Raw genomic sequence first — 25,921 nt, 5'->3', positions numbered from 1 at the left:
TTGCCAGAGTGTGGCAAATCAGAAACTGAGCCACCAGAAGCTGGAGGTGGACCTAATGCCGCGGGTAACATACGGGGATTCTCTTGGGAACTGCAAAAGGGGTAGGGAAAACTGAGTGAGAGCAAAAGTTCAGAGCCTACAAGGAAGTCCAGATGGGAGTAAGGAACTGCTATCTGAATTAACCTTCAGGCCAGTCTCTTAGATCCAGTTAGACCCTAGCCACCGACTCTTTGGTATATAATGGTGAGGTGAAGGATGTTAATTTTCTTTATAGACAAAAAAGTCCCAGTTAGATGTCCAGTTACTGTCCAGGCAGGGAAGGTGCGGAGAGAATACAAGCATGACCTCTTATCTTTGTACCTTGACACCCTAGCTGACAAGAGCCACGCCTTCCCCATCCCTTCTCACCACCATTAAAACAGGCTGGTTAAAGGGCCACAGGTACTGAGGGTAGAAAGTTGCTCCCCAGACCTTTTCCTCTGTCTCAGGTCTCCCTTGTGACAGTTTGGACCTACCTTGAGTCTGTCTGCTAGGATGTAGAGAAACAAGGAAAGGAAGACAAATGCTACTCTTCTGAAGCAAAGCCAGCTAGAAAGGACTGCTGTCTTATTTTTCATTCAGGTTTTAAACCAGCTCACTGCCTTCATGGCCCAGCCCAGCCCAGTCCCTCACCCCGCCCCCCCAAAAGTATTGCTTCCTTATCTCTCCAATTGAGATGCTCTGCAACCTTTTTTTTTTCTTGCATCTTCTTCTCACTTCGGGCATCAGCCAACCCTTCCAAGACACTATTCCTTCCCTATGTTGGGTTTAGTACTTAATGAGTTACATGAAAACAGAGAATTGTTTTGTTCTGAAAGCAGAGAATATTAATTAACCCATAGGAGACCCATCATAATGTGCTGATAATGCACAAGGTATGAGATACTCCAAGAGTATCTCATTAAAAAGGCATTGTCCAAGAAGCAGGTGAGTTGTCACCTCTCTTCTATACCATGTCTGCAAGGAGCCTGACTTCGGGGAGCTGCTTAAAACCCCAGTTACATGACTGTAGTAGAGGGAGTATTAAGTATGTTATTTTGCTTCTCTCAGCCTATTTTTGTGCAGAGGAAATGGGGAGGGAAAGCATGTCTTTCCATTCACTCTGTACTCTTGCCTGATAATCTTCTATCCCTCTGCCTCTTGCTATGGAAAACAGGAAACTGTTTTTATGTCAGCATGCCAACTGGACCCCCAGAGTCAAATACGGACCCATCAGACATAGCCAGGAGCTTCTCTCAGCAAGATGCCCCCAATACCTCCCCAGCAGAGCCTGAGCACCAGGGAGGCAGTGGAGATGAGAGAAGGGATCAGCGTGGAGCCTCCAGTCTAGCCCTCAGGGATGTGGGCATGATCTTCCGGACCATTGAGCAGCTCACACTAAAACTCAACAGGCTTAAGGTAAGAGGGAATGCTTGGGTGCCTCCATAAATAAGGCTTTTCCTTCTGGACCCTAGCAGACTCACAACCACTCTCTTTCTCTAAGGAATCAGTGAGTAGAAGGTGTCTGAGCAGTATCATTTACCCCACCCTACCACAAACATTTCTTTTAGGACATGGAGACTGCCCACCGGGAGCTGCTAAAGTCCTTGGGGGCAGAGTCATCTGGTGGTACAACACCTGTAGGTGGCCTCAACTCAGAGGCAGTTAGGTGGACCGAGAGCTCCCCTTCGCCCCCAGCCAAGGAGCCCTTCCCTTCATACTCCAAGGACAGTCATGGGCAAGGACCAGGCCCTGAGGCTGGTGAGTAAAGCTGACTTCCCCATCTTCTTCAAGGTGTGGCCCTGGCTGAGAAATAACACTAGGTGGAAAAAAAACATCTGGAATATATGCCAAGAACAGGGATATGAAGGGCAGAGGATTCTAATTTCTCTTTTGGAAATAGATACCCAGTTCACTCCCAGAGCTACAGACCATGATGTAGGAAATTACTTTAGCGAACCCATGAATTACTCTTTGCCATGGAGATAAGCCTGAAAAATGTCAGACTCACAGCCTTCTCTCCGAAAGTGACAGCAGAGATGTTCCCTCCCCATTTGATGTACAAACAGAGAAGCCAGGAGCTTCATTTGGGCTGTCCGTCAAGGAGACAGTAGGGCTGCTTCTTGTGAAGCATGGACAAGGCTGCACCTTACGATTCCTGGGGTCTCTAGCGTTGTCTGTAGTGACAGACACATCCCTCTCATAGCCTTCTGTACCCATCCAATCTTCTTTCTCTCCCTTCCCACTGTATTCTGCAGGCTCTGACAGCCTAGAAGACAGTCCAGCTGACACAGCCATTTCACTGGGACTTTAATCATGGAAACCCCCAAGACTTCCTGGCTCCCGCCTCCTCAGGGACTGCCCCAGGGCAGGGGGCTCAGGAGGGAAGACCCCAAACCTCCTTCCTTTGGGGAGGACTGGAATCTCAGCCAGGTCTGAGGGGGAGCCAGATGTCTGGCTCCACGCATGTTGCTTCTTCCATTCAAATCTCAGTCAAGTTTGCTGTCCTCTTCCCCTCACTAGAGCCTCAAGTCTCCTCTGTGCATGCTGATTGCATCTGAGAGGCTCCCTTTCCTTCCTTGAACACGTGTATATACACATATGTGTATATGTGTATACACCTTGCAGACTTGACTATCACATCTGTACGTTTGAGCGAGAGATGGAGTCGTCTGTATAAATGCACTTTCTCCACCCCTATCCCTTTCCTCATAGGATCCCAAGGCAGGGAGTTTAGGCATCTCCACTCCCTCCCCATTTTGGTTTTCTATAAATATGTATGTATTGTATGTGCGTCTTTGCTCTTGTAAATAACTTTACTCTTAGGCCTCTGCTCCTGAGATGGGGTGGGGAAAGACTGGAGGCAGCTCTGAATGGGAGTGCCAGGGGCAGAGGGAGACATCATTCAGTATATACTAGTAAATAACCTCTTCCCCAATCCCTAACTCAGCTCTAAGATGAGGGAATGGGCCAGGGCTCCTGAGGAAGAGCCAGGTTAGATTATCCCACATTCCTCTAGGCATGTGAGGGAAGCAGAATGTTTCCCTCTGTGAGAAACTGTGAGAAACAGGGCTACCAGCCTCAGACTCCTCCCAGCTCCAAAGAACCCTGGTGCGTGTTGCCTGTTGCTCTCTCTTCCCTCCCAGTATTTCTTACCTGCTCTTCCAAAGCCAAGGAGAGCTTCTTTGGAGATCTGGTGTTAAGCCAGCCAAATGTTGAATCCCTTACCCCATCTCTATTCACTCCCACACCTACAAAGGAAACCAGTGCATTAGGAATAGAGCTGAAAACTGAATCTCATGGGCAGGGGGCATTGAGAGCTGGAACCCCTGCCATGCCCAGAACCTGCCCCTGGAAAGCATCTTCTCATTAATGCCCAATAATAGCTGTCCTTCCCTTAAAGATTAATAGAATATACACACTGTGCTAGGTGTATATATATACATAATATATATAATATAAATATATATAATATATAAAATATAGATATGGAAATGACTGCTGTTAAAAATGATGTATAATCTTTTATTTTCCTTTTATGGTTAAGATTTTTTTTTTTAAGAAAACTTAAATATTCTTCAGCTGTGGTGGTGTGTGATTCTTGGAAGTAGGCTTTTCCTGGGAGGGCACTGGGGAGGGCCTCACCAACAGGATCTTCTGCCCAAATGCCTGTTCTTAAATCACCCATTTTCATCTAAGAGCCTTATATAAAGGTGCTAATAGATCTAGGCAGACACAGCTCATAATGTGCACAGGCAAACCAAAAAATCAGCATATATTTCAATACTTAAAGGAGCTAAGTCAGCTTAGGAAGGAACCTGCCCCAAAGTGGAAGAACTGAAAAGGAAGGAGCAGGGAGAGGGGAGGCTGGGACGGACATTTCCGGGTAGATTCAGCCTCTAGAGGTGTAGAAGCCTGATAGCTAGCTGGGGACCCTCCGTAATCTAGCTCTGGCTTTTTGTTCTTTTCCTTACACATTCTGGCATTTGGGCTCAACTGCCCAACTTGCTGTTCCCTGTATGTGGCAGTCCCACTGCCTCTCTCCCTTTTGCACTGGCTCTCTGTCGTCTTGCCTGTCACACTCTTCCTCCTCACCCCCACTTTGTCGGGTCCTTGGCTTCCTTCAGAGCACAGCTCAGGTGCTGCCTTTATGGATCCCCCAGCTTGGGTGCCACCTCCTGCCAGATACCTTTCTTGATCTCCCCAGTTGTTAGTGGGTTTCACCTCCAGAATGTATCTAATTCCTCTTCCATATGACAGCCCTTCAGACTTTTGAAGACCATCGTGTCTTCATGTCTGTTTTTACCTCCCATCTTAAATTTTCTTTTCTGAGCTACACATCCCCAGAATCTTCAGTTAATCCTCACATGGCATGGTGGTTTTACAGATAATACTGAGACCCAGCCATGTCTGGATATTACCCCAATACCCACCCTCCCCCCTCAAAAAAAAAAAAAAAGTACGTGTATAGTTTTTGTACATTCTTACCTATACATCTCTCGTTTTGCCCTGGTAGAATGCCCTCCCTAAGGGCAGGGTCAGTTTTGTTTTCCTATCCCTGGGACAATGCCTGGCACATAGTAGGTACTCAATGGTAAGTACTTGTTGAATTATTGAGTAGGGCAGAAGAAGGTGACTTTGAGATGGAGCCTTTCCTGCTTCCACTTTTCTTTTGAGAATTCACTCTCAAGCAGGGTATTCAAACTCCTATACTCCTTTTCTCGGAGCACTGTCAGCAAAGGCCTCCATAAATAAAGATGCCAGAGCTTCTGGCCCTCTAACCCTGGGATCAGCAATCTTTGCATCATGGATTGTGGAAGGGAGGCTTATCTGGAGCAGAAGTAAACATTTCTGTGTTCGGGGATAGGATAGGAGCAGACAGTGTGGGCTATGTTCCCAATCAAACTGGGAGGGTCCATAGGGATCATCTGTCCATAGAATCTCAGAGGTGTATTCCAGCCTAGACCTGAACAGGCATCCCAGCGATACCACGGACAGCCTCTGCTTGCTGAGGCAGCCTCTTCCACTTTGGATGGCTCTCATTGTTTGGATATTTCTAATTGTTGGGAAATTTTTCTTTGTTCTCTGGGGCCAAGCAGAATATATGTAATTTCTCTCCCATGTCACACTCCCTTCAAGTTCTTAAAGACAGTCATCATATCCCCCTTAAATTTTCTCTTCCAAGCTACCCCAGAGCCTTCCACTAATCCTTATGTGGCATAGTTTGTATCTTCTCGTGTATTTTAACAGATAAACTGAACCCCATAGATATCTTAAGTCCTACCCCAAGTCCTACTGTGCTGTATAGCTCTCTGGCCCCAGAGTAATAGGTAAGTCCATAATGAAGTGCTTGGAGATCCTCAGAAGCAAAGGTAGAAGCGGATTTTATTATTAACCCAGAAAGGATTTGGGATTTAATCCTTAACCCCTGAGGGGTTCAGGGGACAGAGAGAGATGGGCCTTCTTCATCTCTTTTAGTCTTGAGTTCTCGAGGAAGCATCAAATCTTGGATCATGTTGTAGGTCTCACATTGTGGGGGAAAGGAATTTTTCTGATACAGAAAGGGGAGGAGAAAAGATACTGGTTAAACCTCAGTTCAATATATTTCCCAGGAGTGAAGCCCTGCAGTAAGGGAATAGTGGGATTTGTTTATGGAAGACACCATTTCATTTTTAAAAGTAGAAATGGGCTAATCCTGCAGCAAAGATAATGGAAGCATGAGTTGGGAGACCTTGAACCATGAGTAGCATCTCCTTTCTTAGGGGTTGGGAGAAAGAAGAGAGATGGGCCCTAGTAAACTAAAGGCCACAGCTAGGGTCCTCGTACAGGGGAAATGATTCATGCTCACCCCTAGCATAAGCTTTAGCAGTCCTGATGGGCCCTTTGTTGGGGTCTTGGGCTTGGTGTACTTCACTTGGTATCGGACAGCACTGAGGAAGCCTCTCAGGCCCGTTTCGGTGATTCGGTTCCCTAAAGGCATAAACGAAAAGAGAATGTTACCTCTCAACACTGCCTCACCAGCTAACTGCTCCCAGTTTAGGCCTTCACTTTCTCACATAGGCCTCATTGATCCTCCTGAGTTGTCCTTAATCCCAAAGAAGTTACACTGCTGACTGCCCACCTCTCTCCTTGTTTCCCTCCATGCCCATCACTTTCCAGCTACAAGTCTTAATCTGAATATACACTATACCCACGGCAAACCACCCAGGTTATCCATGGAAGCTGACTCCAGATGGGAATCAGGTGTGGTGGGGAGTGGGGAAGAAAAGATTGTTTGTCCCTCTTGGTGATGAAAGGGCTTTGAGGTGCCAGAGAAAGATGTTGAGCCTCTTACTTTGGGGGTCAGGAGAGCTGGATATACTTACGAATAAGATTGAGGTGCATAAGGACTTTGTTTCCTGGCAAGAAAACCTTCCCATTTTTATGCTCTGCCTGCTCTAGAAGAGGATTGAGGATCTCAGTGGGCTCAGGGGTTATCTGTTCAGACAGGAGGCAAAAGACAGGATTCTCAAGCAGTCTTTTTCACACATTCTGATTGCCCTCTCCGGGCACAGTTGCATCCTTGGTACTGCTGGAGAGAACTAGAGGAAGGGAAAGTTATGGGGCCCTGTCCTTGGGAAGTTCAGATTCTTCTGCAAGAGACAAGTTGCACACACCCAGAATCCAGGAGGTTAAGGGCAAGATACCTAGCCTTTCAAAACAGCTTCGCATATCAGAAATGGGAAGACTAGGGGGAGACAGAGCTGATAAAAGAAGTCACTCTAGAAAAACTTCCTGAAATTGGTAGAGGTGATAATGAGGGGACTTAGGAAAGGAGATAGAAAAAAGTAAGGCATTTAGGAGGGAGGCATCAGATAGCTAGGGCTCTTTCCATGGCCTTCACTCCTATGTATAGCCAGAGACAGACAATGGCATGCCCTCTCTCCGAAACCAAGGGCAGAGTTTGGATTGTGTTAGAGGTTGGGGAAGGGATTGCATTCTGATCTTCAAGTAGAATTAATGGGATGATGGAGATCTCTGTTCTGTCTTATCAGAGCATAGTCTGAGATAAATAGCCAACAATGAAGAATACTGGTAAAAGGGTAGGAAGATTGTAACTGAAATGAGGGGGATGGAGCTGAAGGAGAAAATGGGAAAGTGGCTAGTAGCTGGTTTTCTTCCCTGCAGAAAGGCATAAGTGAGAGAGAATGAAGAGGATTGCAGGGTGGAGACCAGTTAGTTGGAGAAAACATTGATAGGTGCTGAGGTGAAGAAGAGGGGAGTTCTGACTGAGCCATGGGGTTTCTGCTGGCAAGGTGCCAAAGGATGATTGGCTACTATTTATATTCTTCCCTCTCCCCAATAATAGTAAGCAGTTTCCAACCTTTTTCTGAACCACTTCAGACTCAGCAAGTGTACTTCTCTTCTCCTTGGGCCCCGTCTTGGCCCCCTTTCCCCGACCAGGCTTCTGTTCTGGGATGGTTACCTCTGATGGGTGGGGAGAGGGGGTCAGAGGTGAAGTCCTAGATCCTTGAAAGCCACCCCTGCCCCTTTGAGAAGATGAGGGGACTTAGAAGTGTCAGGTTAGGTCTAGCGGAGACTGAGCTAGGTATGGTTGAGAGATCAGTGGGGTCTAGGCTCGGCAGAGCTGCTAAATCATATGACTTCATAACATGTCAGTTTCCCACTTTGTAGGGAATGATACCAGATGTTCTAAGGTTTCTTCCACATCTAGCATATGGAGCTGATTGAGCCCTGACCACACGGGAGGAGAGCCTCCTACCCTTCCTTGAGGAGGTGAGATCCTAATGATGGCACCCCATCCTATATCCCAAGGAGAATGAACAGGATACTCACTCCCTTTAGAAACCTTGGAAGAATCCTCTTTCTTTTGGGCATTCTGTGTGGGGGATGTCCCAGACCCAGGCTTTTCCTCTTTCTTGGCTACTTCCTTCAGCAGTTGGGGGCAGAGAGAAAATAATAAAAGTTCACATTTACACAGCACTTTAAGACTTAAGAAGCACTTTACTCAGGACAACCCTGGGGGGGAGGGGAGGGAGGTAGTGAGGTAGCATAAGTGTTATCATCCCCATTTTTAGAGATGAGGAAGCTGGGTCAGAAGTAAGAAACCTTGCTCAGGATAACATTGCTATCAAATGCTAGTCAGACTTCCAACTCAGGTCTCTACTGATTAGTTCAACAGTCTTTCCTCCTACATCAGGGGTTTCCAACCTTTTTTAGACCCTTTATTCAGCTTTTAGTAAACATTCAAATACTTCCTAATCAATAGGAAGTGAAATACATTCAAGGACTTAAAAACACTCGTGCACATAAGAAACAAAAGTTAGTTTTCATAGGACAATAGTTGATTAGAAAATAGTCCCTGCTACCCCTTGACTAGCTTTGCATCCCTCCTGGGTAGGGGTAAGAGTACCCCAGCTTGGGAACCCCTAACCAAAGCCCTGACACTGGGAGGCTTTTTAGTTCCTCAAAGTCTGGGACCCCCTAAGTGTGCTGATGCCTCTGAAAGTCTCTTGAAGTTCTGGGCTTTTGCCAGGACCAGGGTAGGGTACAAGACCAAACTGCTACCTTCTCAGATTCTCTCCCTTGGGACAGACAGACATACAAATAAACACAATTAGGAAACATGCTTCCTGTCCTCCCTAGTTCCACCCATCAAGAGAGACCTTCTCCTTCTTCTTGCCGGATGCGCCTTTGGTGGTCTTGGGTCCCTGAAGTTTGTCAATGGCCCCAGTACTACCAGCCCCTAACAGAGGCCTGTCTCGTTCTCCATGGCGGGAGGAAGTAGGCTGTGGGAAGGGGCAGAAAGACAGTTGGTACTTCTTAATCTACTCAGGGAAGAGGAAGCCTCCTTCCTGGGAGATCTGTAAATGTTAACATCTGTAACAGACCTATAAAATGCTTTGAGATCCTTTGGCTGAAGACAGAAGTGGGGTGAGGGTACTACTGAAATTTCTAGAAGAGGAAGAAATCTTAAGAGATCAGCTAGTTCCTTATATAGATGAAGAAACTGGGGCCTGGGGGTTGGGGGGGAGGCAGGGAATGGAGGGAGATGCCTAAGGTCACAGGGCAGTAGATAAAATCAAAGTTAGCTCTTCAGGGTTAGATGAGACAGGAACCAGGGCATTTTAATGGGGTCCAGTTAGGGGCTCTGAGATACTGAAGGGGCTGTGGGGAGATGGCATAAAAAGGGTGTGAGGGAGAAGGCCCTCAATTTGAGGCCACCCTGCCCAGAGGTTATGGGAGACACTGAATGGATGGACTTAAAAATTTCTCCACCTGTCTGGATTCCTCACCGATCCCCTCATTATTCTTGTTCGGTCTTGAGCCCCCTTTTCAAGCATAAGTCGTCGGCGTTCCACCACCTCTGTGTGTGTTAGTTCAAAAGGCTGCAGCACCTGAGGCAGGAGGCAGGTGGTGGGAAGGTCAGGGCTCCTCCGGCACCCAACATATCCCCCCCAGAATGGGACCCCCGCTTCTACCCACCTCAGCTATCTTCAGTGCGCCCTGGTCCTGGATGCGATTGTGGGCCAGAGACAACCAGAGCAGGGAGCGGTTTAGCCGCAGGCCCTGGGGTAGGGAGAAAGGAGCTGAAAGGGCCTCAAAGCAGTCCCCCTTCCCTGGCCTGGGGTTCACCTCTACTCTCCAGGCCCCAACAACCTCCCTCCTCCACCTCCTGTCTTGTTTCCCATCATGTCCTGGCTCTGCTCCCTCCAGTCTCCAAGAACTCGACTCTACTTCCCCATTGTCCTTTCTTCCTTCTCTCGTCCCCGGGACCCTGTAGCTCTTCCCCACCCTATTCAGTCCCTATGGTTCTTTGCTTGTGTCTCTGTATAAGCCTGTTCTCCTTCACCTGAACCCTTTTTCAGTTTCCTCCAGTACTCCAGTCTGTTTCCCACACTCTGAAGCCCTTACCTTCTAGCTTATGTGGTCATTGCCTTCAGCCCTGCCCCCTCCTGCCCTTCCCAGCTCCATAGGATCCTTGACCCCAACTCCTTATGAGCCCTCCTTCCCTTACCATTAGGCCCCTGCCTACACCCACAACACAAGCCTCTTTTCTCCCTTCCCCATAGCTCTTCTCTCCAGTCTCTGGGTTCCCTCCTCCTGTCTCCATTCCTTGTAGCCCACCAATGGCCCCGCCTCTCACATCTGCTATGTAGCCAGCACCCTCATCTCCAATATGGTTGTAGCCCAGGTTGAGAGAGACCAGAGTTCGGTTGCTGGTACGCAGCGTGGACAGTGCCTGGCCCAGGAGTTGTGCACCCTGGTCATCGATGTTGTTGTTCCTCAGGGACAAGTGCGTGATACTGGTGGAAGGGGAATGGAGAAGGGTGTGGGAGGCCCAGGACCACCAGGATCAGGGACAGAAAGGCCACAGAGGAATGGGCAAGTGGGGTTGGAAGCAGGAAGGCCTTAGAGATCAAGGGATTCATGAGGGGACCTGACTTAGGGAAGTTCAGGGGGTCACAGTGAGGGGAGTTGGGCAACAGGGAGAGAGGTCCCTGAGGAAGGAGACTAGGGCATTTCAGGGTTGGGCTTGGAGGGGTGGGATAGAAGGTAAATGAATTAGGCGGAGGCTGTCTAAAGTGATGGAGAACATAGATAAAGGGCTGCCCCCTCTAGATTAGAAAGCCCAGGATGGGGCAGGATCTAAGGAATGGGAGGAAAGGGAAAAGGCTCACGTGCTTTCTGGGACCATGAGCCTGTGGTAAGACTGTTCCACTATCGGGTTTCCTTCCAGAGACACCTTCCTGATAAGGGATTGGGGAAATTAGTAAAAGAGAGCAGCTCAGTGAGAGGCAGGAGAGACAAAGTCTAGCACTCCAAATGGGAGGAGGGCAAAGGAAAAGGGCAGAAGGAGTTGCCGCTAAGCAGGGTGACTTTGTGTTGGGATCCTTGCAAACAACCCAGAAGCATGTTCATGGGGCATCCTGGTGGTGGGAGAGCATGTGTCCAGCATTTTGCTGATGGGTTACAACCCTGTAGGCACTGAAGTAGTATTAAGCTAAGTGTGAGAGGCACCCATTGAGCAGTCAGGGCTGAGAATTGTCTAAGCCAACCATGAGAAAGTTAAACAATTGTTAAGAGTCTGGTTGTACTTCACAGATCTAGATCCAGATGGGACCTCAGAAAGCACTCTCATCCAAGCCTTTTGGAACAGATGAAATAACTGAGATCTGGGGAGATGCCCAAGGTTACAGAGGTAGTTAATGGTGTAGGCAGGATCTGAACCCAGGTCATCTGATGCTGCTGTACTGGGATGGGAGTGGAGCTGCCCATGTCAAAATGGTGAGTTAAAGTGGGAGTTCCCTTTCAGCCACTAGAGCAGACTGATTGTCCCTTGGGATTCCCTGGCTGCCAGAGACTGGCAGAACACTAATCTTTAAGATTGTGACTCTAGAGCTAAAAAAGAACTTTTGAGACTATCTAGTCTAGCCCTTTACTTTTTAGATGGGGAAATTCGAGGCCCAGAAAGGTTGAGTGAATTACCCCAAGATCATACAGGTAGAAGGGATCTGAACCCAACTGATCTGACTCTGAAACGCTACTGAGACCATGCTGAAAGTGAGACTGGCTGCCCTGGGACCTGGCCTCTGTCAGGGCCTTGTGGATGGTGGTGGGGAAATGCTTCTCTCAGTCTAGCTCTGTAGTGTCTCAGAATGATTGGCTGTGGAATACAGGTGGTAGAGTATGAGGGGACTCCAGAAGGGACAAGACAGGGAAGGGAGCAAATCAGCCCCTCAGCCCCTATTGCTGGAGGGCTGTGCTTTCCAGAGGATGTTCCTGTCTCCCTATTCCCCTGGATATTTCTTTTCCTTGAAAGTTTGTCCTCCCAAGCTGTTTAAACTTTTCTATTTGGAGGTATGGGGCAGGGGGTAGCTCAGAGCCAGGGTCCAGTTAAAATGACCGAGGTGCCCTCCCCTTCCCTCCATCACTGCTGTGTCACCAAGGGAGGCCAATTGTCAGCAACTGGGATGACAAAGGACTGGACTGAGAGTCAACAAAAGTAGGTTCAGCTTCCTGCTTTCACACCAACTCTGTTTCCTCCTTCCTAAAATAAAGGTGTTGGATGATGCCATCTCCACTGCCCCTCTCAGCTCCCACAACCAGCACACCTAGAAGGTCTGGGTTCCATTTGACTCCATCTCAGGTCAGCCTCAATCTCAGTGAGATTCAGGTGAACTTCCCTTGGTGACTGGGCAGGATCTCTTGCCCTTTCCGTGCCCCTAGTTTTCTCCTCTGGATTCAGTGATCTCTAAGGCTCCCCTGGAAGATCTAACATGATAAATTGAGGGTTGGGGATGGTTGGCTTCTAGAGCTCTTTCAGTTCCATCTGTCTTTTTGATGTAAATTTTATGACTCCCCATAGTCATTCAATTTCTTGGATGCCTTATGTGAAGAAACAACTGACCTTAGCATATAGTTATCATGAATAATTAATTGAAGGGCAGCTAGGTGGCACAGTGGATATTGAGTGTTGGCCCTGGATTCAGGAAGGCCTGAGTTCAAATATGACCTCAGATACTTCCTAGTTGTGTGACCCTGGGCAAGTCATTTAACCCCAATTGCCTCAAAAAAAAAGTTAAGAATAATTGATTAAAATAAGAGGCTACCAAATTAACTACTTCTTCTGAGCTTTCCAGGGATTGACTGACTCCCTAGCAGCCTTAGGGTGTCCTGGTCTCCATCTTCCCCTCTATAGGCTGCTGTCCAGCCCCTTTCCCCAGCTGAGGGGGCCTTTCATGTTGACTCTCAGGACTGTTTTGTGGTGCTTGTTCTCAGGTACACCTCTCAAGTCAGGAGACTTGTCTTTGTCTAAGTGATTTGGGAGAAAGGTCTTATCACAGGTATCGAACCACCTATACCAGAGCCCCTAGGTAATCAGTTCAGGACTTATCCAATTTCTCACAGGCCAAGGAAGTTGAATTAACCGAAAATTAGAGTAATAGGATTGCCAGTAATAAAACTAATCTCTCCCTCACATTTTTAAAAATTTTTACAGTCTTAAAAAAGAAAATCTATTTAAAAAACAAATTTTTATGTTTTACTTTCTGTCCTCACATTCATTTTTTCACTGTACTTGGTGAGGCAGAGTGTGTTGTTATTCCCATGTTACAGATAAGAAACCTAATGCCCAAAGAGGTATCACATTAACTTATGCCAGAGCAAGGACTAGAACCAAAATCTCCCGCTTCCACAGTAACAGTGCTGTAGTCTCTCTTAAATCTGTGGTTCTTAACCTGGGGTCCATGACCATTCAAGTGACCAAATCTTAGGTAGATTTAAGGGGATCTGTGAACTTGGATGGTAAGAAAAAAAAATACATCTTCATTTTCACTAATACCTAACTGGGGGGGAAAAAAATAGGTCCAAAGGCTTCACCAGACTCCCATAATGACTCATGGCATTAAAAAAAAAAAGAAAAAGCTTAATTAAAAAAAATTTTTTTTAAGTTTAAGACCCCTGCTCGAGACTTTTGTGGATTCCATCATCTCCCATTAATTTTTAAGATCATAGATTTAGAACTGGAAGAAACTTTAAGCCATCTAATTTGAATCCTTCATTTTACAAACGAGGAAACTGAGGCCCAGGGAGGTTCAGATAATGTTTGCTTATCATTACAATGAGTTGCCATTCTTGTCTGAAAAGAACCAGCCTTAGAGCTTCAGACTGACTTTGTAGAAAAGGGAAAGGGAAACTGGTTGGTAGCTCGGAAAGGCAAGTCTCCCTGGAAAATTCTCAAGCTGAGGGAAGAATAATTGGACCTGGAGCCAAGGGGAGAAAACCCAGAGGCCCACACCTCTTCATGGGATAAGAAAACCAAGGAAAGGGACCTTGGGGGGTGCATGAAGGATGCTGAGATCTAGGAGAAAGTTGTATGACTGTCTTCTGTAAACTCTTCCTTTTACCACAGTTGGTATGTTCTATTTCATTTTAGTAAAAATTCTTCAAAACAAAAAAATTTAGGACATCTTAACTCTTCAAGGCCTCATTTTCCTTCACTATAAAATTGGAGATTGGATTTGAGATTTTGTGATTGTCTGTATGAAGGCAAAGAACTTCCTGTCCCAGAGGCTATGTTGGGATAAAAGGAAGGAAGGATCAAGGAAGAAGCTTGTTCCTTTCAGAGCTAACTGAAGCAGGGCATCGAAGATTATTTGGTCCAAATATGTTTTGCATATGAGGAAACTGGAGCTCAGAGAAGAGTCAGGATTTGAACCCAGATCTTAGGGAAGAGGTATGAAGGAGAAGTACTACCAGCCTCCTACCTGCCCACCAGTTCCCAACCCTCCTCCTTGCCCCATACACATCTACTCAAGACCTTGGAGGACAGTACTTCTCCCTGCCCTTTTCTACTTACTTGAGAGTGGAGGAACAGGTAGGAATGAGGGCAATGAAGGTGGTCAAGGTCTCATTGGTCAGCCCCACTTTCCACATGCTGGGGTACGAGGGGAGGACATAGAATGGCTATCAGTTCATACATCCAGCAACCTAGGACCCAAGCTTGGTAGTCCCCCATCCCCTATAGGCATCGAATATCCTTCCCAACTTCCCTCTAGACATTCCATAATTGCCCCAGTTATTCTTGTCCTTGATTAGCCCTATCCTCACCAGAATTTTCCATCCCTGTAGTATCTCCTTGAGGATCCTATATTCCCAGAAAGTACTCCAGTCCTACTCCCCCCCCCCCCCCCCAGTCTCCTTCCTTTTCCCCTAGTAATCTCCTTTTCCTATCAACAACCCTGGGGGGTAGGTGCTATTAGGATCTTCATTTTACAGTTAAGGAAACTGAGGCAAATGAATGTTAAGTGATTTGTCCAGGGTCATATGGCTAGGATTAGAAGCAGGATTAGAACTTGGGTTCTCAGAATCTGACTCCTTTTACTCCCGGGATTCACTTTCCCTGTATTCTTTCACACTTCTCCCTTCAGCCCTTTCTTAGGACTTCCTTCCCCCTCCCCAAAATCTCTTCCCTATCCCTGAGGGGGCCCTTCCTCACTTGATGGCCTGTAGCTGGGTGAGGGAGGGCAGACACTTGCTGAAAATACCCAGAATTGGATCTGCCAGTTTCCAACCTGGAGGGAGAGATGAGGCTGAAGCCTGAGTAGGAAGGGTTAAATCCTGGGGCAGGGAACAGGAGGGAGACTCACCTCGGATGAAAATTTCCCGGACTGTCTTGGGGTCCTCTTGTTCCAGCTCCACCTGGATGGTGGGCCGGAAGAAGGCATACTTGTTCTCAATCTGGAGAAGACTGTTTTGGCTACAGGAGGCAGAGACCCGCTGTTCCTCCACTGTGGACATGTGGGTAGGGGATCTTAATCATCCCCTCACTCTCATCTTGTCCTGCACCCCCATCTCACTCTAGCCTTTTCAGGAATGCTCAAAGCAGATGAGTCTATCAGAGGATCCTAAATTGAGGGCTAAGAGGAACCCTAGAAACAACTGAGTCCGATCCATTTACAGATGAGGAAGGGTCAAGCCATCCTCTTATCTATGCAAGGTTTAGCAAGCACCCAATCTCCAAGCACTTTATTCCTTGGGATTCTAACCCCAGGATGCAGAACATTTGGAGATATAGAAGGACAAAAACTTAGAAGAGTTAAGAAAGAGAGCCTAGGTATACCTATTTCCCAGCCTGCCTGGAGCTGAGTGAGCAGGAGAGATGGGGAAATAACAAAGGGCACTTCTCTTAGTCATCACCATCACCTCTAACATTTATAAAGTCTCTGGGCCCCAGGATCAGTCTGATAAGAGAGGCTAGTGAGGCATAGTCAAAATGACCCAGGCCTGTCTGAGGCTGGACCAGCCAGAATGTTGGGGATGGTGAGAAGGTAGGAACTGAATGGGTTCACTCACCTATCGGCTTTTCAGAGGTGGAGGTAAAGCGACCATGATTGCGGACAACAACTTTGGGAAAATCTATGTATCCCAAACGAGTACAGAGTTCAGCAAAGTCCTGTTCCAAGATTCCCATGCACTGATACTCCTCTAAGGGAGGAAGGAAGAGAAGGGAGAAGGATTAGCATGGACCCTGTGCAATGGTACAGCTTGTCCGCCAGGAAGGAGCAGAGACCAGGAATCCCAACCACTGGCTCCTGAGTAAACTGGAACACAGATTTGTCTGACCATTTTTTCCCCTGTCCCGTTGTTTCTTCATCTCCCTGCCCTCTCCTATCCTGGGGAAGTTGGGAAGTTTCCTCATCCCCTGCCCAACTCCTAGTCTGTCTCATCCCCTGCCCCTCTCCCCTCTGTTCCCTCATCTATCACCCCTCTCCTAGTCTGTCTCCTAATCCTCTGCTCTTCTAACCCTGTTTCTTCATACACCACCTCTCATTTCTCCAAAGGGCAAAGAGCTGTGTCATTCTGAGCCCTCTACAACCTCAGAGCCCTGGAGTAGGAATCAAATGACCTGGTTCTGCCAGTCACTTTCTGTGGGAAAGTTATTTCATCAGGCATTTACTGTGGGCATGCTATGCTACTGCAGTGACTAGAGAAAGGAATGCAAAAGTAACCAAGACCTCAGTCAGTCCAACAGCTTACAGTCTAGTCCAAGAAGACAAAATTCAAATAAATCCTCAAATAAAAAGACATTACAAAGCAGAATGTGAGGTGCCCTAGGACTCCTCCAACATTTACTAGGCACTACTATATTGTACACAGAGCTACGTATTAGGGGATATAAAAAAGTTTAGATACAATGTGATCCCTGCCTTCATGGAGTTTACAATTCAATCTAACAATCCAGGCTTCTTCCCCCCTTACTACCTGTATGATTTTAAGCAAGTAAACAACTTTGCCTTTCTAGTTCTGTTTCCAATCTGTAAAATCAAGGACTTGGACCAGATAGCCTATAGGCTATATAGGAAACCCTTTTCCAGCTCTATCAATTCCGTATTATAGGAGTTCCACAGATTGGCCCATCTTGGATTGGGGGTAATCAGGAAAGCTTCCTAGAAAAGGTGGCCTTTGGGTTGGGCCTTGAAAGATGGGTGAGATTTGGATCAATACTGGGAGGGTCAAAGTAGAAGACAGTGCAGATGAGAGCAGATACATACCAGGGTGGGAATGCACTAGAATTTGGGAGGCAGTGAAGAAACCAGTGTGGCTGGAAGACAGGATTCATATAAAGCAGAAATGTTTGGAAATGAGGGAGTCACTTAACCTCTCCAGCCTCCATAAGAAATTGAGCCAATTAATAAATGACAGATGATGAATGTGAATGTCTTGAAAAGTTAAAAGCCTTGAACGAATGGGAGATGCTACAGGTAGGTGAGCTTTTAGGCTCTAGAACTGAAGGTGGTCTTGGATGTCACCTAATCCAAATCCCTTTTACAAATGAGTCAACAAGGGCATAGAAAAGTTGAGTGAGTTGTAATCTACACAGAATCTATTTATCCATAAGATTTAGAACTTGAGCCCAGGTTCTCTGAGTCCAAATCCACTGCTCTGCCCCCTACACCACACTTCTGGTCAGGAAGCGTGTGTGTCCTGGTACATTGATTCCTTTTTTTCCCCTTATTTTCTTCCTCTCCCCTTTGTCATACCTGGATTTTTTGCCTCTTCCTCGCCCACAGGTGGTAAGACAGGTGGTGCCTTGTCCTTTGCCACCCTCTCTCCTTTCTTCACCATCTTGCCTGAGACATCGGGGGTCTTGGGCGCTGGGGAAATGTGGGAGAGGGGAGACCTGGTTGAACTCATCCCTCTTTATCCCTCCTAGGAGTCGAATTCCACTTTGGTCCTAGAGACTTGAGAGTTCTCTCCCTCCCAACCCTCGTTTTCTCCAAATTTTGGTATTTCCCAACTCCTCTCTCAGTCTCTGCGTGCTGGGGGCTGAGAAAAGAGGGACAGCCAATCTACCACATCCCAGTCTGAGCTGGAGAGCTCAGTCTAGAGTCACCTCAAGTGGATTCAACAAAGCGGATTGGAAGGGAAGGATGGAGCGGGGCTCAGAGTGGAGGGGGACAGAATGAGAAGGGGGGAAGGGTCTGACAGAAACTGGAGGGGAAATTGGAGGATTCGGCTGGGCGAGGCTGGAGTGGACCTGGTCGGGGGAGGGTGGGGGAGAGAAGAAGCAGAATGAAGTTGGAGGGATTGGGGCTGGGGCAGTGGAGGTGGCGGGGTCAGAGAGCCCTCGAAGACCAGGACAGTCTCAGAAAGACCGGGGAAAGCGGGACGGAGGAGTTTCTGGGAATTGGGATTTGGAGGAGGGCCACTCCTCGACTCCCGACCTGCACCCCCGGCTCCTGTGCGTCCCTTTTTCTCCAGGACTACGGGACTTGAGCCAGGAAGGGCTGGCTGTCGGGTGGGCGGGCCAGGAGACAACTGCGAGTCGCTCGCGCGGTCCGCAGAGGGCTCTGCGGTGCTGGGAGCGCCTGTCGAGCTGCTGTCTCAGAGCGCATGCGTGTCTATCTGTCTAAGCTTCGGGACCAGGCGCAGCTGGGCACGGGGCTCTCCTGGGGCTCCCGAGGCAGCAGCGCTGCTGAGTGACAGGGACCTTGGCGGCCGTGAAGGGTCCGGCCGGTGGTGTAGCTCTGAGCATCGATTGATCCATGTAGGGGCTTGGAGACTCAGCTAATTATACAGTTAATGAGGTCCCCAGGGGGCTCTGTCCTCGGGCTTCCAGCCCTACCCCCTTCGGTCGTCGCCCCCCCACCTTTTCAGAGGCCCCGCTCCAGGCCCACAGCCCTCCCCCCAGAGCCCAGGACCATCTCCGAATCAAAGATGTTAAGGATCACGAGAAATCCAACAACTTTATTTACAGACACAGAACAGGGTTCCCCATCGGGGAATCCCAGGGCTTGGGGAGCAGTAACAGCAGGGGAATAACTGTGTCGTCCTGCCGTCCAATCCCCCAAAGTCGATGGTGGTTGTTGCCCTAACTCTCCTGGGACCCAGGAATCCCGGCTCCCAGCTCCTTTTCCGCCATCCGAGGGCTGCCTCCAAGGTGGGGGGATGGAGAGGGGTTTCAGGACCCGGGGTATCCCGGACTTCTTTCCCTCCAGGAATGGTTTACCCCCTGATAACCCAAGAGGTACGGAGGGGAAGGTGTGTGCTACGCGTTAGGTCGTCAGTTTCTGGCCTGGCCATGGGGGGGGGGGGCTATCTCTGAATGCCCCCCCCCATCCCTTCAACGATCCTGTCGAAGCCTTGGGGGTGAGGGTGGGTGTCGGACAGGGGGCAAGTCATAGTGTCCTGGAATGTGGCTGTTCTTAGGGGAGTCATAATGGCCTGGAGGAAGACCTGGTGGGATGGGAGGCAGCGTGCCCCCAGCGATGAAGTCTGGAGAAGCAAGGGTAGTGTATGAGAGTTCTGTAGTCCAGCCCCCTCACCGTACCCCCAGCCCCCCAACTCTGGGTCTTCTTCCTAATCAATTTTCATCATCCTCTCACTCTTCCTTCTTTCCATTCCTTTCTATTCTCTCCCTTCTTTCCTCCCTCCTGGTCCCTGTTTAGGTTGTCTGGCTAGCTAATACTGGCCCCAGGGACAGCCACACACACACTTTCTACTCCCTACCCCGTTCTCACCCCAGTAATTACATTTGGTGGAACCATAAAAATCTCTGAGTAAATTCTCACAGTCTTTCCTTTCTGGTCTCCCCCCTCCCCCCCCCCCCACACCCCACGGCGCAAGAGACCCCCCCCCACTTCAGTCTAGGGTAGACCCTCCCTGGCTTGAGACTCACAAACAGTTCTCACCAGGGGCCGGCGGATTCGGCTGTTCATAGGTGCCGCTGTCCCTCTGGCTGTCAGGACTTCGAAGTCTTTGACTCTTCCGGGCCTGGGGCACATGCCTACGCAGTGGGCTGGGCTCTCCCAGGGCCTCAGCTGCAGCACACGAGGGACCTTTCATTTCCATGTAGCTGCCCTCGCTGGCAGGGCCCAGCAGACTGGGCAAGTCCCGGATGGTGGCATAGGGGTTCTCGCTGCACAGAGAGCTTATGCTGGCCCTTAATCCCTCTTCTGGGATGGGACCTGGGGGAGGGGGAGTAAAATCAGGGCTCATTGGAGGTACCCTCCCCCCCACTCCCCATCATGCTGCCCCTCTCCCAAGCCTTTTCAGTTTTCAGCCCATGTCCTTTTGTCCATCTGCCAAGTGACTCCCTATTACCCACCCCCTTCTCCCACTGCATGTACCTTTAGCATAGAGGTGTCCTAGCCCATTGCCAGAACTGTAGCTGTAACGATCCAATAGGCCTCTCCCTGGGGAAAGGGACAGACCCACTCTCAAGGCCCTGCTTAGAACGTCATAGGAATATCATATTCCTATGAGAATATGAGAACTGGAAAAGGCCTTAGAGATCATTGCTATCCAACTTCTCTTCCCTTTACAGATGAGTAAACTGAGGCCCAAAGGAAGTTACTTTTCCCTAGGATGGAATAAAGCTAGGATCTTCAATCTGACTCAGGTCTTCACCTCCACCCATCCCACCACCATGGGGAAGGACACCTACACTCATCTCCTTCAGAAGGTCTGAGACATACAGATATCCTCATTCATACTGACACAGAATCCCATGGTCTCAGAATAGGATGCTTTTCCCACATACATCCTTCCTTCTCTCCTACTTAACAGGTATAAAAAATCCTATACCCCTTTCCCGATGCCCAGGGGGGAGCTCCTTGTGATGCTTCCAGTCAGCAGGCAGTGTGGCATGGCTGTCCTGCCCATAAGCACCAGGGCGTTCTGGGGCCTGGAGGCTAGCAAAAAGCTGAGCACCTGGCACCTGGGAAGGTGGTGAAATCAGCATTATGAGAACAAGAATAACCAGAGAGCAGAGTTAGGAAGGGGCCTCCAAGGTCACCTTGTCCAACCTATACATTAACAGACTTAATATCTGGGACAAGTGATCATTCAATCTCTACTGAAAGATACCCATGGCCCATTTCTCTTTGGGGATCCAGGTAAAGAAAAGCAATGGGCAATCAGAGTTGTCCAAATACTTCTGTCCATTGCTCCTAGTTCTATTGCTGGATCAAGCAGAACATATAATCCCTCTTCTACATGACCAGATCTTCAGAGTCTTTTTCAGGCCGACCACCCCTAGTTCCTTCAACTGACACAATTCTCCCACCAGCCTAGTCTCTCTCCTCTAAAACTGCTCTTCTACTCCAGCCTTCCCCAAATCCCCAACCTAATGATGCCTTCCTCCCACCCCCAACTCCCTTTTCCCAGGTACTGACCTTGTTGGGGGGGCGGGGGATTGGGAGAGCACTGGGACAGTGTGTGGTAGCTGGGGTTGGAGTAATAGTGACTGTAGCTTGGTGGGATATCTGGACAAGAGAGAAGACCTAGGGTAGGGACAGGGTCAGAACTCAGGTAGGGGGATGAGGTAGCCTCTGGAGTAAGGAGGGGGCCCTTTCCCTGGGGATGGGGCAGAGGGAAAAGTGAGATCTGTGGCTCTCAGGACAGAAGACCAGAAGCTGGACAGGACAAATTCCAAGAAGCCAATGTCCAGCCTCTCACACTTCCTACTCACTCTGCCTTTGCATCTCATATGTAAAGAACAGTTCAATCCAGAGAGGGTCATGAGAGTCAGAGAATGTGAGAGTTGGAAGGGATCTTTAAGATCATTGGTCTAAATCCCATCCCCCATTTTGCACATGAGGAAACAAACTCAGACAACAGAAATAATCCATACAAGTCACCCAGTAAGATTATGGCTAAGATAGGACTTGAACCCAGGTTTCCTGAGCCCAGGGGCTGGCCTTTGTGTCCTCTTTTAGGCTTCTTCCACACTCAGGACTTCCCACATCCTCCTATGACCCTCCCTCCCATTCCTAACCCTCACCTGGGATGACGTATTCAGAACCATCCAGACGCCCACTGCTATAGGCTACGGCCAGGTGCTGGTGCGCTTTGCCTTTCTGCCAGTGTCTGTAGCCAATGAACAGTGCTACCAGGGCCACAACCAGGGCCCCCAGCACTGCAATGCCAATCACTGCACCCAGTGAGTCATAGGTCACTGGCAAGGTGGGCACCATGGTGAAGGGTTGATCATGGTTCGCTAGGCAGGAAAGGAGAGGAAGCAATGAGGGGGCACTCTGTGTACTGCTAAGAAGAGAAGGGACAGAAGAACGAGCTTTCCTTGAGAACAGGGACTTGTCATCTTTTTGCTTTGTAATCCCAGCACCAAATAGTGCCTGACAATTAGGTACTGAATTGAATTGGAGAGACCACTACCTATCCCCAACTTTGCCCTGGGTGAGAAATAGAAGGCTACCCTGAATGACTCACCGATTTTGCAGGGGGCACCACTGTGTCCCGGTGGACATATACAAGCCCCTGTTTCAGCCTGGCACTGTCCCTCAGGTCCACACTGGCACAGCTGGGAGCAGTTAGCTCCAAACATGCCTGGAGGGCAACCTAGAGGGATAAACAAAGGGAGGGGTCAGAGGGATGCAAAGAAATGAAGGCCAGGAACACTTGTGTACTTCTTCAAGAAGAAAGACTACTTCTTTAATTTCTGGGAGCAGTTCCTTCAATTCCTTAATCTCTTTCTGGATTAAACAAGGATTTCGTCTGTAATAGCAAGGTCATACGGACACATCCCAAAGCATGTCCACACTTTCTCATCTGATGAAACACAGTTTGGCTCAGAAGGAGTTTACTCTTAGAGCAAGAAGAATTGGTGTCAAATCTGCTTTGACATTTTTTAGTTTTGTGACTTTAAGTAACCCAGCCTCTAAGGTTCAGCCTCCTCCCCAGTAAGTTGGGAATGATAACGCTTTCACTATTTGTGTTACAGTGTTGTGAAGAAAGTACTTTGGGAACTGTAATGGGCTGTAGAAAGATGGACTATGAAAACATCTTGGAATTATTCAAATTAAGTGACTAAAATGTCCATGTCCTTTGAACCAGAGATTCCACTACCAGGCTAATACCTCATTGATTTAAAAAAAAAAAAGTCCCCATATCCCAAAATATTTATTTATTCAGCTTTTTTTTTTTTTTTGGAGGGCAATTGGGGTTAAGTGACTTGCCCAATAGTTAGTTTTCGTGTTAAGTGTCTGAGGCTGGATTTGGACTCAGGTCCTCCTGACTCCAGAGCCGGTGCCCTATTCACTGTGCCACCTAGCCACCCCTATCCCAAAATATTTAAAGCAGCACTTTTTGTGATAGCAAAGAATTGGAAACACATGCCCATCAATTGGGGAATGGCTAAGCAAATTGTGATATGTGAATGTAATGAAATATTACTGTACCATAAGAAATGAGGATGATCAATACAGAGAAATATGGAAAGAGCTACATGGACTTATTCAGAATGAAGCAAAGACCAAAAAACCCAACCCACAGTGTGCACAATGATTACGATAATATGCCGTATTTCACCCCATAATTGTCACAGATTATATGCCATTTTTTTTTTTTTGCAGAAAAGTGGAGTGTGACCATTATGCGAAGCTTTAAAAATTGTGCTGGTATTATTTGTCTTTTAGTTTCCACTAGTCTCAAACCAACTCTTCACTCACTGAAAACTTTCCACAGCTCTGTTTCCATGCTGCTCCGTGAACACAATCACTTTCAGCTTGAAGCCTGCAGAATAGTTTTTATATATACTCATAATCAGAAAGACATGCTTCTCACATTAATGCATCGCTGGCAGGCATCACATGACTTACTCATGGCAGTTTCACCTGCCTGTTCCCCTTGTGCCTATGGCTCTTCATTGGGTTGAGTAACAGATACTGTTAGTATAAAGCACTCTAAACAAACCACACAAGTTGGCTTTCGGGAATATATTGACAAAAAAATTGATAAAAATAAACCAAGACAAGTGAGTGGGATCAGCTCATTGGTGTAGTGGAAAGAAGGTCTGGTTTGGATTGAAAAGATCTGGGTTTGAACCTCAGCTGTTTCATTGAAAATACCTGTATGACTTTGGAAAAATCATTTAATGTTTCTCAGCCTGATTTCTGAGCTCAATGTTTGAAATGCCAGAGAAATAAATGCATATCACCACTGGTGAATACATTGCTACTCTGTTAACCTTTTAAGCAGCATGACAAACACAATTATACCATGAGATGATTATGTGATGAAAGGTTATAAAGCAAGTTTTGGACTGAAAAAATCAGGGCACAAAACCAAATATGGTACACAGAAAGAACAATCACAAAACAATCAAAAGTGAATGTTGCAAAATTACTAAAAACAAGCATGGTTCCAAGGAATAGATAAGGGGAGACATCCCACTGTATCTCATTGCAAAGACAGGAGGTCCACATATTTTTCAATGTCTTCAGTTTTACTTTTTCTTCTTTTTCTTTAAAAAAGGTTATTTGTAATATGGGATGGTTCTTTGGGAAGGAGAGGGGAAAAGTACTGGGGAACTTTTGGGAGATGTTTAAAAAACATCAGCATACTGCTTGCTTGGTATGGGAAGGGCTAGAAAGTTTGAAAATCTAGATCTAAAAAAAGAAGGTTAAAAATAAAGATTTTTAAAAGAAAAAAGATATCAATAAAAATTATTTTCTAAAAAAGAAGAAAAAATGAGCTATGATTATTTGACCATGACAAGTGCCCTGAGAGAGCAAACAGGACCATGTAACCCAAATTCCTTATTTTACGGATGAGGAAAATAAGACCTGAAGAGGACAAATGACTTGTGGGAGGTCACACAGCAAGTCTCTGGCAGAGGCAATGTCACCCTCAGGCCTCCCGACTCTCAGTTTACTGCTGTCTCCTCTTCCTCACTCTTTTGGTCATTTGATCCATTGCCCATTGGATTCCACATCCTAATAATCCTTGTTATTGATTGAATAATCCATGATATTGATGACTGTGTGATCTATATGTGTTCTTTTTGTACTGTCATATCATCAATTTCCTCTACTGGTTGGTTTCAGAATCTCCCCTGGACTAGATTAGGAGTTAGCTTGTAAGCAGAGACATAGAAGAAATGATCTCTCCAAAATTACCTCCCTACACTACCCTTCATTAATCATCATCATCATCATCATCATCATCATCGCTGGCATTTACGTAGTACTTAAAAGTTTACAAAATGCTTTACACATATTATCACATTTGATTGATCCTGTTGGTACCTTCAGAGCAGAGGTGTCCAGTCCAGCCTGGTGGGCAGATGCAGTTTCCCTCCTGGGGTTGGCAGTGCCCACCATGGTGGCACTGGCAGGGAAGGGCACAGTTGTTGCCCCAGTACCCCAATGGGCATGCTAGAAGGGAAAAAAGGAACCAATCCAATGAAGACCAGGCTCAGGAATCGGAGTCACACCACTTCTTCCATTGGGTCCCCTCCATTGGATCTGGGACTTCCTGAGCCCCCCAGGTTCACTGTTTCTGTGTGGCCTTTGATGAAGGCCCTGAAGAGGGTTCTTTCCCCTGTTCTTTCCCTACCCTTGACTCTTACTCACGCTGGGAACAATCGGGACCAGTCCACCCAGCATGGCAGTGGCAGCTTCCATCGATGGGGTTGCAAGAGGAGTGGTTGGAACATTTGCAGGGAGCACAGCGTTTGCCATATCGACCAGGCTGGCAGGCTAGTGGTAAACAATGGGAAGACAGAGCTTGTAGTTGGAGACAGAAATATATCCTCCTTCCTAGTGCCCTCTGTATTCTATGTCTCCCTTCCTCTTCTCTCTCTCCCTCTCTGTTATTGCTTCAGTCAACCTTTTGACAAGGATAGTAGTGGGGAACCAGACTCCTGCTACCCTGCAAGAGTCCACCGATTGGTTCAGAAACAGCTCTCATCCCAGTAGACTCCTGATCCCTTTGCATCTCTCTCTCTCTCTCTCTCTCTCTCTCTCTCCCCTAGACCCCCCCCTCGTATAGCAGTGCGACAGTACTTCTCGGGGGCCACCGGAGCGTTACACAGGAGAGACATCGAGGACGGCTGGACCGATCGTGTGTGGTGTGACTTCGCTATCTTCACTGTTCC

General features: G+C 47.7%; 3 protein-coding genes across 4 annotated transcripts in view; 1 reads left to right on the top strand and 2 right to left on the bottom strand.

The window, feature by feature from the left end:
* ARHGEF11 (Rho guanine nucleotide exchange factor 11) overlaps nt 1–3,595 on the top strand; it is a 158,164-nt gene extending 154,569 nt beyond the window's left edge. For both annotated transcript variants that reach the window (XM_069062841.1, XM_069062842.1), the window contains 3 exons: nt 1,196–1,437; nt 1,590–1,779; nt 2,277–3,595. In XM_069062841.1, the coding sequence (XP_068918942.1) occupies nt 1,196–1,437; nt 1,590–1,779; nt 2,277–2,332 (488 nt within the window). In that variant the 3' untranslated portion in view covers nt 2,333–3,595. The remainder of the gene's footprint in view (nt 1–1,195; nt 1,438–1,589; nt 1,780–2,276) is intronic.
* Nucleotides 3,596–3,727: 132 nt separating this feature from the next.
* LRRC71 (leucine rich repeat containing 71) lies at nt 3,728–17,972 on the bottom strand. Its single transcript, XM_069062843.1, has 15 exons — nt 17,565–17,972; nt 15,877–16,008; nt 15,171–15,311; nt 15,020–15,095; nt 14,381–14,458; nt 10,701–10,769; nt 10,166–10,325; nt 9,505–9,588; nt 9,315–9,416; nt 8,685–8,807; nt 7,855–7,948; nt 7,382–7,485; nt 6,384–6,495; nt 5,867–5,988; nt 3,728–5,569 (listed from the first exon to the last, which is right to left on the bottom strand). Exons 1-15 carry the CDS (start codon nt 17,716–17,718, stop codon nt 5,456–5,458), a joined length of 1,665 nt encoding a protein of 554 aa, XP_068918944.1. The 5' UTR covers nt 17,719–17,972; the 3' UTR covers nt 3,728–5,455.
* Nucleotides 17,973–18,744: 772 nt separating this feature from the next.
* Nucleotides 18,745–25,921, bottom strand: part of PEAR1 (platelet endothelial aggregation receptor 1) — a gene marked incomplete at its 5' end in the record, with an annotated part of 11,978 nt that continues 4,801 nt past the window's right edge. Inside the window, 9 exons of the mRNA XM_069062917.1 lie at nt 18,745–19,299; nt 19,716–19,991; nt 20,154–20,219; nt 20,611–20,757; nt 21,216–21,290; nt 21,809–22,024; nt 22,255–22,383; nt 25,071–25,199; nt 25,398–25,523. Coding sequence (XP_068919018.1) covers nt 19,148–19,299; nt 19,716–19,991; nt 20,154–20,219; nt 20,611–20,757; nt 21,216–21,290; nt 21,809–22,024; nt 22,255–22,383; nt 25,071–25,199; nt 25,398–25,523 — 1,316 coding nt within the window. The remainder of the gene's footprint in view (nt 19,300–19,715; nt 19,992–20,153; nt 20,220–20,610; nt 20,758–21,215; nt 21,291–21,808; nt 22,025–22,254; nt 22,384–25,070; nt 25,200–25,397; nt 25,524–25,921) is intronic.

This window comes from Petaurus breviceps, unplaced genomic scaffold (assembly GCF_028583685.1).
Source record: "Petaurus breviceps papuanus isolate PSGF00001 unplaced genomic scaffold, PetGlider_PUasm1.0 90510, whole genome shotgun sequence".
NCBI classification, from domain to species: Eukaryota; Metazoa; Chordata; class Mammalia; order Diprotodontia; family Petauridae; genus Petaurus; species Petaurus breviceps.
The sequence above is the reverse complement of the archived record's forward strand: the minus strand, read 5'-3'. Positions and strand labels throughout refer to the sequence as shown.

Bases quoted from the DNA above. Each gene is read 5' to 3' on its own strand.
- LRRC71 (XM_069062843.1), bottom strand. From the start codon at position 17,718: ATGAGTTCAACCAGGTCTCCCCTCTCCCACATTTCCCCAGCGCCCAAG. The intron at 15,312-15,876 runs GTGAGTGAACCC...ACATGTCCACAG, and splicing joins CACCTCTGAAAAGCCGATAG to TGGAGGAACAGCGGGTCTCT. The intron at 15,096-15,170 runs GTGAGTCTCCCT...CTCTCCCTCCAG, and splicing joins CCGGGAAATTTTCATCCGAG to GTTGGAAACTGGCAGATCCA.